Source organism: Zea mays, chromosome 4 (genome assembly GCF_902167145.1).
Source record: "Zea mays cultivar B73 chromosome 4, Zm-B73-REFERENCE-NAM-5.0, whole genome shotgun sequence".
NCBI classification, from domain to species: Eukaryota; Viridiplantae; Streptophyta; class Magnoliopsida; order Poales; family Poaceae; genus Zea; species Zea mays.
The window spans coordinates 44,080,431-44,094,164 of record NC_050099.1 but is presented as its reverse complement, the minus strand read 5'-3'; the positions used below and the strand labels follow the sequence as shown (position 1 = coordinate 44,094,164).

General features: G+C 49.9%; 1 protein-coding gene across 1 annotated transcript; it reads right to left on the bottom strand.

Moving 5' to 3' along the window:
• Positions 1-2,548: 2,548 nt before the first annotated feature.
• LOC103653180 (predicted GPI-anchored protein 58) lies at positions 2,549-6,489 on the bottom strand. The gene is made up of 2 exons (XM_035967258.1): positions 5,424-6,489; positions 2,549-2,696 (listed from the first exon to the last, which is right to left on the bottom strand). Exon 1 carries the CDS (start codon positions 6,379-6,381, stop codon positions 5,680-5,682), a length of 702 nt encoding a protein of 233 aa, XP_035823151.1. The 5' UTR covers positions 6,382-6,489; the 3' UTR covers positions 2,549-2,696; positions 5,424-5,679.
• Positions 6,490-13,734: the final 7,245 nt, after the last annotated feature.

Genomic DNA, 13,734 nt, shown 5'->3' with positions numbered 1-13,734 from the left:
ATTGTTTGCACTGGCAGAAGAGGATGATTGGAGATGAAGTTGCTCAGTTTGGGTCCTGCACGTTTACGCCGAAGACCGGCAAGACCACGATGCAGGTAGTCGAGTTGGTTCCTTGCGCCCGCAACAAGTGGGGCAACTGGAATGAGTTTTGGTTTTACTTTGCTGAGGGTACCGTCGAAAACCATGAGGGACTCCCCATGTCCGAGATGTGTTCTCATTTTTACTCAGCGTACCCGCCCTTTGAAGTGGAGGAGGAGGATGCGGACGAAGGGGCCCTTCGGTGCGCCGTCGGCCTGAGCAGTGGGCGCGATTTGGTTGAAGAATTTGTGGCGTACGGGGTATGGCCATTGGCGCATGGCTGGGCGTTGGGCGAAGTGTGCCCTCGCCAGATGCCTTTCCATGGTGGAAGGGTGGTGCGAAGTCCCGCCTTCGCGCTGAACCTGCAAAGCCGCGATCCGGCCGCCTTTGTGCGTGAGGCGGAGGATGGGGCGGTGCGGCTCGTTGGTCGTTACGTGCCGAGGACAGAGGGCCAGCGCAGCTGGGATATCCGCGGGTCGAATGACCGTTTGAACAGGGTTTTTGAATTGAATCAATTGCCGTATGACGGCTATCCTGGTCAAGACGATGTGGACCGCCGTGGGAAGAAACCGGTGGTGGAGACTAGAGACGACCCTGCGCTGGCGGCCGCCCCATCCTCTAAAAAGAGGAAATTAGGTACTGCTATGGGAGGACTTGGGGTTTCCGATGGTTTTGCTAGAGAGTTGATGAGGACATGCGCGGCCCCGGGGGGAAGGATGTCTTCGCCCGAGCTCCGGGAGTCTTCGGCTCGGATGCTGAGGGTTACCGGGGTTGTTGGCCTAGGAATGTTCCTATCCCCCGCACGGCCGGCGAAGACTTTTTTACATCTCGCATGGTTCGTGAATGGAGAGTTTTTCCTTACGGGCGGAATATTGCTGCTGTTGTGTCAGCAGTGATGGACAAGGATCGCCAGGGAGCTGCACAAAAGCGCCAGGCGGTTGTCAGGCTTCATGAAGCCAGGCCGAAGAGGCAGCGGGGGGCTGCGAAGGCTGCGGCCCCCGGCGGAGGCAAGCCGCTGCTGGCGGCGAAGTCGGGCGTCCCTGCATCTAGCAAGGCGCCGGAGGCAGCTGTGGCGGAACCGCCCGAATTATTCCAACTTAAGTGCCTAAGTCCCGCCTTAGAGGCTAGACCACACTTAAATAGGAATAACCCGTCAGTCCCTCGGATCTAGTCCGATAAAGCCACTTAACCAGGATCGAATACCACTAGCTCACTCGAAGGTGAGGCACAGAGAAATACAATAAAACATAATACCACAATTTAATAAGTATCATTAGTGATTACATTATCGGAGTTTCAGAAATAATACCCATAAATTTTAATGCAGCGGAAATAACTAACGGAGAAAACCGAGTAACATGGCGAAGCCTGGCCACGCTACTCCTCCTGGTCCTCTCCTGCGGAAGCAATAACCCACTCGACCGTCTATCCCGGTGGCAGGGATGAAGGCCAAGTCACACCATCAACCAATCATCCTAAGGAGTACCTGCAAAAATTATGCCACAAGCAAGGCTGAGTATACTAATACTCAGCTAGACTTACCCGGTGTGAGGAGTCTACTCCTCTACCTCTAGACATGCAGCTGTTTGGCTGTGGGGTTTGGTTTGCCAAAAGCACTAGCTGAGTCTTAAATCAAGTTTTAGCTTTTCAAGTTTTAGTATGATCCTTTTTGACTAAATGCGTACCTAGCTAATCATACATGATATCAAGCATTTTTATCAAACAACATCTTTTGCCAGTCACCTCATTTCCACTTATTACTCAATGCAATACAATGGATCAAGCAGTCTCATTAGCTGCGAGAAGCAGACGATTCGAATCGAGTTTTTATCCTTGCAAGGTAAACCTAAACACACGATATGTAGGGGCACTCCGTCCCCACACACATCAACCGTCCCCATCGATTCCCTGGCAACAGATCAGGGCTCACCGCCTTGGCGTACAATGCCTCACTGACCCCGACTGCCGTCGTGCAGTGACCACACTTGTACCCACCATAACCGGAATGGGAGACCACGTCTCAGGTCGCGTGAGGGGTAAAGTCTGCGGGCAGGTTCACTCGGGTACTAGGCTTACCGATTTACCATATTTCTCGGTATGTGTTTAGTACGTTCAAACGCTTGACACAGGTATCCGCACATTAATCCTTATTCCAATTTTCCATCTCATAGACAACCAATCCCCATGGATTGTTGTCCACAGACCAACCTCATTATGATATGAAAGTGGGTACAACCAATTCCTGACCTCACGCGAGTGCTAGAAAAATCACTCGACTTCTACCGAGATCCCTAATTAGTAAAGCAGCTACTCGACCTAGCATACTAGTATCCATCTCAAAAAGGAATCCTGAGTTCATGCAACTAAGGTTTCAGTCAACTCCTACACTTAAGTGCACAGTACAAGCCTACAAACATTAAATGTAGTAAAATAGCATATATAAACGGTTATGCATAAAACCGGGGCTTGCCTTTAATTTAACACTTAGATAGTGTTTGCTGGGGGAGGGTACTCGCTTGGCGAGCATCTACTAGTTATGTCCATCATTCTTCAGGTCGTCCACCAACTGCACCTTGTGGTTGGCACCACATCACTAGCTCGATCATCATCTCTCGGTCCTATATGAGGTGCAAGATGCATATGTATGAATATAATGAAAGTAGCACAAAAATAGCACAAGATATACCAAGACACAGTGGCGAACTAAACATTAAAGTGGAAGACACCGTAGATAACTACATGTTCGCTTTAGTTATCTACATATTATCGACGTTCAGCATTAACACCATTAACAAGATGACAACATGTTTATTTATTTACGCAACACAATTACAACATCACAAGCACGCACATTTATTGATTTGGACACGACCTTTTTATTAGTTCTCCTATTGATCACACACAAGCATCACTCATAACACAAATTTAATAGAGGACATAAGCGTCAATATCTATGGAACTCCTATATCACAATCACTAGAGAAAAGAATATATAAAACAAGACACACATGTCATCTCTAGCCTAACCATGGCAAGCCTACATTACTTAAGAGCAAACCAAACATTTTTAGCGAGAACGGTGAACTAAACATTCCAAAGCGCACTAGCAGAATTTTTGGACAGCAACACAGCAGTCGCTAGTTTTAATCATAACTCTTCAAATATTAATCCAAAAATAGCCAATTAAGACTTTCTGGAAAGCTTAAAAAGTGAACTACAACTTTGGTATTGTCATCACAGCATGATTAAACACTTAGCAAGGTCAAAAGGTGTTAACACAACAGCGCTGTCCAGATTTGGACAGATTCAGACTTATGACTTTAAAAATTCATAACTGAAGATTCAGGCATCCAAACAAGGTGATCCTAGATTTTCTGGAAAGGTAATAAAATTGTCTACATATCATTTATAAACATCTCAAGGTGATTCAATGTTTAACTAAGGATAAACATCACTATAAGACCTTGCTGTCCAGAACTGGACAGATTCAGTCTTCAGACTTTAAACACATGTAACTTAATCTTCAGACCACAAAAAGAGTGATCTAAGACTTTTTGGAAAGCTTGGCAATTGCACTACATAACTTTTATAATCACCAAGGGGTGATTCCATGTTGAACTGAATCAAACAATTCAGTTTTCGAAATCTGTTCTGTCAGTGGACAGAACACAACAAGCAGTTTGTAAAATTCATAACTCTTAGACTATCAGGCCTGTGGTTATGAAATTTTAACACAAGCAAGATGAGAAAAGCATCTACAACTTCCTTATAATCGATAAGGACTGATTCTAACATTACATTAGGCAAACAATACAGTTTCTGAAATCTGTACAGAATTTAGACAGATTCAGTCACTGAATTTATAAAAATCATAACTCCTAAACGATCAGACTTATGCCTGTCAAATTTTAACACCAGCAAGATAATCAAGTTATCTACCACTTTTCTATAGCACATATCTACAGAAAACACAATTTAGTTCATCAAACATACAGCACACCGAAAACAGTGCGTGCAGCCCAAAACAGCAATCAATAAAATTCAGCTTCTATACAATTCAAGAATTGCCGCTTTCTAGAGACTTAAACTACTCTAACACTTTGACAATTGTTAGAGTTAAAATAACTAAGTGAGAACTAACATGTAGACTTATAAATTTTTATACAAGTCATTTTGCGCACTAAAAGCACCATACTCAATTAACAATGCATTCTCTATAACAATCAATATCGAAGCGCTTTTCACCAATAGTTTGCATTTTAATTTAGACATCACCTGAGCACTACTACTTTTCATCCACGATCATAAACATACGCATTTAGACTACAACATCCCGAACGGGTGCGAGAACACTAGTTTCTAGTTTAACCCCAGGATTATTCCCTTAATCAATTTAACTACTCAATCGGCATCGACCGACTTAACCTTCATCTCGACGGTCCGAGCACCATAATTCGAGAACGTCTACCTAGACATCTAGCATCACATGCAGAGTCTACTACTTCACGTTGCAAATCATACAGATCCACAAGGTGACAATAATAACACACAAGCAATCGACCTTTCTCTACGACCTTCAGTTAGGTCACCAACCGACGACATGATGACTACGAAGGCATGTCACCATTTCATCACACTCATTCATCGCCTATATGCACACTAATTCTTTTCTTGCGACACATGCACTCACAATCAATACACAAAATACACTTATTTGTGACTCACAATTTAAGGAACGCCCTAACGCGTATAGACTCGACTTATAATTATAGAGGAAGTGATGACTACTTACGACATGTCATCACCTCTCTACATAAGCCCAAACAATTTCTACTAACAACTAAGAGTTCTAAGTATTAAACACACGGTTACTTCCCATGCGCAAATAAATCTCAACTTAACACTAGTGACACCAATGGATTTTTACTAAGCTCATCTTGTGCATATCCTTGTCTCGCATACAACCATATGGTGGCGTGCGCTCGAGACACTTCAATCAATGTGGTGCGACCACTAATATATGAACTCCGATACTCATGTTTTAATAATTCATCCTCTACACAACTAGCATTTTCTAAACTACTTGTCACATCAATAAATATACTCCCTATATAATCATGCATCCCATCACATTGCATAAAACAATTATACTTTTCACACACATATAACCACATGCACATCATCGACCAAAACATAATTAGACAACTACAAATTGCGCACATCAATTAACCTCTTGTTCTCCAATCGCAAACGCGATCCTACCAATGCGCATAATCGAAACATTTTACACACATCCATTCAAAATAATTAATCGAGTCGATCGAGAGCGATATGCATCGGCTCACCATAAACAAAACCAAACGGTGTTTGTGAGGACGATGGCGATTCGGCTTTGTGCATTGCTCCACACATCGACGAGCGTCGAGCGGCTTGCCTTCTTCTCCACGCAAAACACGTGGTTCTCTCCTCCACAAAAATAAAACAGCACACATACACAATTAATCGTATGACAATAACATCGATGCGGAACCAAACAAGGAGCGTCGCGGTCTCACCGAGGTGAACGACGTCGATGTTCGGGGCTGCGCAAAAACAGTGAACTCACGGCGGCATCACGGCGTGCTGTCCAATGGCTCCACCAAACAGCGAGCCGGCAGCATGCGGCTTGCTGCACAATTTCTCGAACAGCCGGCGGGCACCACGGAGGACAGCGAGGAGGGGGCTCGCTGCTGGTTTTTCCATGGAAGAAAATGGGGCGTGCTGGATAGAGAGAGCTGGGCGCAGGGAATAGCAAGGGACGCCCATGGAGGGGGCAGATCCGGCCATGGCGTGCTGCTGGCAGGGGCGAGAGAAGCTCGTCGCGCTCTGGACTGCAGAGGGAATGGCCTGCTGGCTTGAGGAAGAAATAGGGGAGGAGGAAGAGGGGAGCCGGCTGGAGTTTTCTGGGCGCCATCCATGGGTGAGTTGCTGCGCTGCTCGCCAGCAAGGAGCAGGGAAGGGCTGGAGCTTGGGGCGCCGGCCATGGAAGCTCTGCGCACGCACAGGAAAACAGAGGGGAGGAGAGGGACGAGCTGGAGATACGCCGGCGCCATGGACGCCAGGGAGGAGCTTCAGCGCCGAGGAAGAAGGAGCAGGGGCGCCAGCTTGCTGCTCGCCATGGAGGGGAGCACGGCTCCCTGCGCGCTGTGCCAGGAACAGAGACGGAAGAAGGGGCGCTGGTGGTCTGCTGCTGGAGGAAGAAGAAGAGGGGCAGGGGGCACCGCACCATGGCTGGCCGAGGGGAGGAGCAGGCCTGGGCGCCATGGGAGGAAGGGAGCCGAGCTTCCTGCTGCGCGTGAGGGAGAAGCTACTGCCGTGGGGAAGAAGGGCTGCTGGAAAATGGCTGGTGGCGGCTAGGGGTGGGAATGGAAATTTTCCAATTTGCAAGGGAAGAGGGGTTCTATTTATAGAAGGAGCCCTAGGGTTAGGGTTCCAAATGGGCTGGGTTGGGCTGGCCCAAAACGCCAAACGGGCTGCGCTAAATATTTTCCGGAATAAAATGTTCCCGCGGAATTTGTCTGTACACAGAACAGAGCGAAAGAGATTTCGGCGAACGGACGATTGAGCAATTAATTTGGCCGAGAGTCTAATTAGATTTCGCTCGAAAATAATTCCCTACGCGTGATTTGAAAATAAATCGTCCTGAGATTTGATCGGTTTTGGATTTTTAGTCGGAGAAGGCGAATCGCGATATTTAATATTATCGTCGAGGTTGATTTTTTTAAAAAATCGGGATCGAACACAGAGGTATGAGTCGAGTCGGATAAGAATTAATTAGAGGGCCACGTACAGAGTATCCCGTTGGAGAATACGGACCCGGATAAAATAGACGGACATTGATTGAACATCGAGAAATTGGATTCGGACACAGCACGACCAGCAACTGTCGAGCGTTTGATTAATATGAGCTTTAGACGAGATTTATAAATCGAGATTGAATATCGAGATTGCATTCGTGCCGAGGATAAAAGTTTTAGCAGGCTCCAAATATTGGCCTTCTATGAGACTGAGTAACTCCGAATTCGGTGAAACGTGAATGAATAATCTAGATAATCAGGGACATACGCGAGCGAGAAATAGAAATTCTCACTGAGCATCCGAGATCAGGATAAATCTCGCGACGCAACACGAAACTGACACCTGGGGTGTCACAGCAGCGGCAGGCGCCGGAGGCTCCAAATCGACGAAGGCTGTGCCGCCGTCCGGCAGGGTGTTGGAGGTCGCGAAGGCGGTCCGAGAGTTGCCGTCGTCGGGCAAGCGCGTCGCCGACTTCGCCACCGATATTAGTGTGGAGGACTATCTTGGTGGTAAGCCCTTGGCTCGTTTTTTTTTAATTCGTTGAAACGTTGCAGGGTCGGACGAGGGCCAGCTTGCTATTGTTGCGCCTGCCGCGGCGACCATGGCGGCTGCTGTAGTGCCGAAGGCGAAGGGCGGTGCTCTTAGTGCCGGAGGCGAGATGTCGGCACTAGCGACCGTCAGGGATGAGGCGGGCGCTGCGTCCCGCCGGCTGAAGGAGGTGATGGAGGCACTAAGTCAGGTTCGTTGAGTTAGACTCCTTTTTTTTCCGCGGTCTTACGTGTGTTCTGCAGGTGGCTGACTTCGCCAACCGCACGGCGTCGGGGGCCCTCACGGCAGTTGTGTCTGCCGAAGTCGAGAGACTTCGGACGCAACATGCGGACGCCGTCCGTGAAAAATCGGCCGCCGACAGTAAGTGCCGCAAGCTGGCGGACAAGGTGGCCGCGCTAGAGGTGGAGAAGGCTGACCTCCGGCGCCAATTGGCGGGGGAGAGGAGGGAGACCAACGAGGCCCTCGCCAAGGCGCAGGCTGCGCAGGTGGAGGCCAATCTGGCGCGGACGGAGGGCAATCTTGCCAGGGAGCGCGCCGAGCAGCTGCAGGAGCGGCTCATCGCCCTGGAGAGCCGCGTGGAGAGGGCCGAGGCCGCGACGTGCGCGGAGGCCGAGCGGACGCGCAAACAGCTTTTGGTCTCGTACCATAAGCTGGGCGCGCGGACCGGTGACTTCGAAGTGCCGGACCGAGAGTCCGGACTTCGCTGCCTGGAGTGGGTACAGGAGGAGTTGCAGGCGCTCCCCACTATCGTGGAGGGGTTCATGTCGTATGCCTCTCTGGTCACCTACGAGGGGGCGATGAACGCGCTCTCCCGCGAAGGGTGCCGGCACTTCGAGGTCTTCGACCAGGCTGATGAAGACTTTGAGTGAGATATCTACAAGGTTGAAGACCCCGTAGTGAAGGAATCCGCCGGTGCCGTCTATGACCGGATGTGGGGTCCGCACGGTTGCGAGGTGGTCAGGGAGCGGGCCGAGACGGCGAGGGCTCATGTAACGCCCCGAATTTTGCAGTTGAATTTTTTTCTTTTCTTTACTCGCCAAAATTCGGGCGTTACCTTTCTTTTTCTTTTTCCCTCGCTAAACCTTGACCTTTTCCAAAGTTCTAGCGGGATTCGGTTTGGAATTCCCGTATGTATAAAAACCCTAAATACTTTATGTTGTTTGATGCACCATGCCGAACCTTGCATTTCTTTTGATTGCTTTGAAAGTGCAAATGCATTCATGTAGAAGGATCGGATTTCGAAAATGTTTTCTTTCTCTTTTCTTTCTCTTTTCTCTCTCTCTTTCTCTCTCCTTTTTTTTCTCTCTCTCCCGCGCCGTGGGCCGACCCCGGCCGGCCCAGCCGCCCCCTGGCGCCCCCCTCTTGGGCCTAGTAGGCCCAGCCGCCCCCCCCCCCTCTTTCCCTTATCCCCTAACCCTCTCCCTCTCCCCCCTCATTTTCTCCCTCCCCACCCAAGCCGCCGCCCCCTACCCGCCCCCTGCCCTAGCCGCCGCCCCTGCCTAGGCCGCCGCCCCTCCCCGTCGCCGTTCGGCCGCCCCGCTCGGCCGCCCCGTCCCCGTCGCCGGTGAGCTTCCCCCTCCCCCTCTCCTCCCTCCCCCATCCCCTCCCCCCTTTCCCCATGGCCGGTTCGGCCGCCTCCCTGCCCGCCGGTTCGGCCGCCTCCCTGCCCGCCGGTTCGGCCGCCCCGCCCCCCGGCTCGGCCGCCCCCTGCGCCGCCCCGCCCCCCGGCTCGGCCGCCCCCTGCGCCGCCCCCTGCCCCGCCGGTTCGGCCGCCCCGCCCTCGCCAGCTCGGCCGCCCCTGCGCGCCCCGCCTAGGGCCGGTTCAACCGCCCTAGGGCCGGTTCAACCGCCCCCCCCCCCTTCTGTTTTTTTTATTTTTTTTATTTTATTTTATTTACTTTCTGTGATCATAATTACTGCATTTTAAGTAGGCTAATCACTGTTCATGCTATGGGAAAATAGGAAGTTTAATTTAAAATTCCGTTATGTTGTTGACGCACGTAGTTAATTGTTTACCCTGTGCAATGTTGATCAACTAAAAGTGATTAGGTTTCCATTAGTGTATATGTAGCAGAATTCTTTTGTTAAAAACCAATTGTGTCATTAGTGCATAAGATTTAACCCTCCCCTGCGAGACCTTTCCCGTTTCTTTCTAACCATAACAAATGCGTTATCGAATGTCATACTTGATGCATATTCGCTTTATTTGTTATCTTGTATGGTGTACTGTTCTTTTGTATTAAATATGTGGATGTATGTATGTATGTTTGCGCTCGCATAGAGAACGATCCGGTCGAAGAGCCCGAGGAATTCGCAGGAGAAGCCCCTGAGCAGCAGTCGTTTGGTGGAGGCAAGTGTCCTTTGACCTATCTATGTCCTATTCATTCTTTAATTCACCTCCCGCATTACACATTTATACCTAAGGATTGACTAGCTTTTGTTATCCATGTCCTTGTTTACCTATTTGGGTCGGATTATTACTACTTAGTCTGATGCTATTGCTCAACTCTAATCAATGAACATGATGTGATTATCTATGATACGCTGTTTTCCCGTTCTTCTTTATGATATACTTGTGGTTTTCAAGGGGACTCGAGCGGTTTCTCGAGTGCCTCTCCGTAAGGACCTGTTCTATGGATGACCGCCCGGGAAAACAGTGCAACCATGAGGGTGGAATGGGGTGCCCTTAGCTGAATAATTAGAGGATCCGGGGTGTAGTTCACTTAGCCGTCGTGCCGTCAATGGGGCTCGGTGTATGCGGCTCGCTCTGCCAAGTTTGGGTTCGCCCCTTGGGGAGGAGTGCGGTGCATTTAGGAAACCTAACGGGTGGCTACAGCCCCGGGGAATCTTTGTAAAGGCTTCGTAGTGATGCCCTGCTGGATCACCTTGGTAGTGATCAATGGAGAGTCATGATCTCCGGGCAGAATGGGAATCACGGCTTGTGGGTAAAGTGCACAACCTCTGCAGAGTGTTATGAAACTGATATATCAGCCGTGCTCGCGGTTATGAGCGGCCAAGGGAGCTCCAATGATTAGTGGTACTTGATCAGAGACATTGTGGTACAGGTGGTTATGAGATTGATGGTTCTGGTTATGGTTATGGTGCTGGTAAGTGGTATTCTTTCCGTTTGGAAAGGATACATTGGGTTAATAACTTGGGTTAATGCTAAAACTTGGCTTTCTACTAGTAAGTAATAACCTGACCAACTAAAAGCAACTGCTTGACTTACCCCCACATAAAGCTAGTCCACTACAGCCAAACAGGATACTTGCTGAGTATGTTGATGTGTACTCACCCTTGCTCTACACACCAAACCCCCCCCCCCCAGGTTGTCAGCATTGCAACCACTGCTCAGGCGAAGATGAAGCTGTGGAAGGAGACTTCCAGGAGTTCCAAGATTACGACGAGTTCTAGGTGTGGGTTAGCGGCAACCCCCAGTCGGCTGCCTGTGAAGGCCGCGTTATCTACGTTTCTTTTCCGCACTTTGATTTATTGTAAGAACTATATGGACGTCTCAGACGTATGATGTAATCGATTATTTCCCCTTATTAATACTATTTTGAGCACTGTGTGATGATGTCCATATTATGTAACTGCTGTGTACGTGAATAACTGATCCTGGCACGTACATGGTTCGCATTCGGTTTGCCTTCTAAAAACCGGGTGTGACATAAGTGGTATCAAAGCCGTGCTGACTGTAGGACCGCTAACCTAGAGTAGAATGGTCGTTCTAAGGACTATAGACCTCTGTCTCTTCCTTGACTTTGATATCTCTTCAAAAGTTGGTCCTACCGACCAAACCTATGTTCTACTATATACTATACCTTGCTAAAAATCATGTTTTATTCCAATCCTTCATTTATTTATGATTCATTACTTGCTGGTCATATTAATTCTGTTCTCACCCTTTTGCTTGCGATGTCTTTTGTAGATGGCTCGACTTAGACACACTGCACGAAAGTCAGTCATCCCCTTCTTACCCTCCCGCCTTGCTGAGCGTCCGCTTCGCCGTCCCGTGGCCGGACAGTCCAGCCACTTGGAGAGACTACACCACCGCCTGCGTGAGGAGCAGGAACGTCGACGACAGGAGCAGCGGAGCTCTTCCCTCTCGCTCCACCAGGAGATAGAGTCTGTGAGGAGCTGCTCCCCTGTGCTTTCTCTGGAGCCGCCCCCTGCACCACCACTGGGCGCCCCAGCTTCTGGAGTAGCTGCTGGAGGAGACCCAGACAACGGAGGAGGCGACGACAGCTCGAGCCACGACACCGACTTCTCTGCTAATCCTGAGCCGGAAGGATGGGTTGCTCGACCCATCACTCGCGACGCTGCTCGCGGGTGTCACTTCCATGATGCGCTCGACACCCTGCTACGTCGGGCATTTGACCGGCATACTTGGTCCGTCGAGTATCGCTGTGTGGTCTACCAGCATAGTCGCGGGGTCTACCCGGATCGCTGGGAGGCAACTTGCTTGGTGCGCTGCCCGGAGAACAGTCTCCAGGGAGCGGAGGCTTGCTCAGAGCACTATTCTATCTCTGAGCGGGACTCAGCTGAGGCAGCCATGCAAGATGCTGCACGGCGTGCGCTTTCGCACTACTGCTCGGTTTTCGGTGGGGCAGCTGACGGTCTTGACCTGAAGTATTACCCCCGCCGTTCATCTGGCAGCACAGGAGGCGTGATTGTCTCACCCGTCGGTGAGGGCAATCCTAGGTTGAGCAGCACAGTCAACCTAGCCGCCGTGCTAAACACGGAGCTGGACCATGCATTAGACGAGCTGAGTAGGGCTCGTGCTGAGATCGCCCTGCTGCGGGCTGAGCGCGCGGAACGTCGTTTTCTGGATGGTGGTTCCCCCGCTCCCGTTGGGACTCAGCACCCGTACCGCTCACCTCAGCGTGGACACCAGTCTTATGGCAATCCCGCCTGCAAGACCAAGATCAACCTAGAACCATAGATCGTTAGAGTTGGATCTTGTAATTAATACGAAATAAATATATACATGGAAGCTTCAGTCTTAGCGTTAGTCTCGATCTTAGTTAGTTTTAGTTAGACAGGGTAGTTTGCTATATCCTGTGCATCTATGTTTGTCATGATGAACTATGTTTGGTTTGGATCTTTGTAATGATTGTCACCAGAGTGTGGGTATCCCCTGCATTTTGGTTTACATACTATGTCAATAAAGTTAGTTATATAGTTGGGAAACCCATTATTCTCCTTTCCTCTTTATCTGAGAAGCTGTGTGGTCTGTGTTGGAGATCAGTGAAGATGCTCATCTGTTCAGTGCTGTTGGAGAATTCTATACTCTTTTCTTATGCTGCAAGCTTTGCCAGATCAGTTCTGATGTGTGGTTGCGTTCTGCAGATGTCAGAGAACAGGCGTAGAGGAGGAAGGCGTGCTCAGCAGGAGCGAGCCGCTCCGCAGGATGAGGTGCCCCAGCAGCAGCACCTGCCGCCCCCGCCCCCGATGTCCATCGAGCAGATGTTTCTGATGCAGACTCAGGCAGTTCAAGCCATCGGTCAGACTCTGGCCGCCATTCAGCAGCAGCAGCAGCAGCAACAGCAGCAGGCTCCACCCCAGCCTCAGATGCCTCAGATGCCTAGAGATAAGCGTGCTGAATTCATGAGAGGTCATCCACCAACGTTCGCTCATTCTTCTGACCCCATGGATGCTGAAGATTGGCTGCGCACTGTGGAGCGGGAGTTGCATACCGCTCAGTGCGATGACAGGGAGAAAGTTCTGTATGGTCCCCGTCTGTTGAGAGGAGCAGCCCAGTCATGGTGGGAGTCTTACCTCGCCACCCATGCCAACCCCGACACCATCACCTGGGAAGAATTCAGGGGTAGCTTTCGTCAGTACCACGTGCCTGCAGGTCTGATGACAGTGAAGAAGGAGGAGTTCCTGGCCCTTAAGCAAGGGTCATCGTCTGTCAGTGAGTACCGGGACAAGTTTCTGCAATTGTCTCGATATGCTCCTGAAGATGTCAACACCGACGCCAAGCGACAGTACCGTTTCCTGAGAGGCTTGGTTGACCCTCTGCAGTATCAGCTGATGAATCACACCTTCCCGACATTCCAGCACCTGATTGACAGAGCAATCATGACAGAAAGGAAGCGCAAGGAGATGGAAGATCGTAAGCGCAAGATCAGTGGACCGCAGTCTGGAAGCAGCAGTCGCCCTCGCTTTTCAGGCAATCAACCTCAGCAGTTCAGGCAGAACCAGCGTCCACCTCAGCAGCATCAGCAGCGTCAGCAGTATCAGCAGTTTCAAAGGCAGTACCCT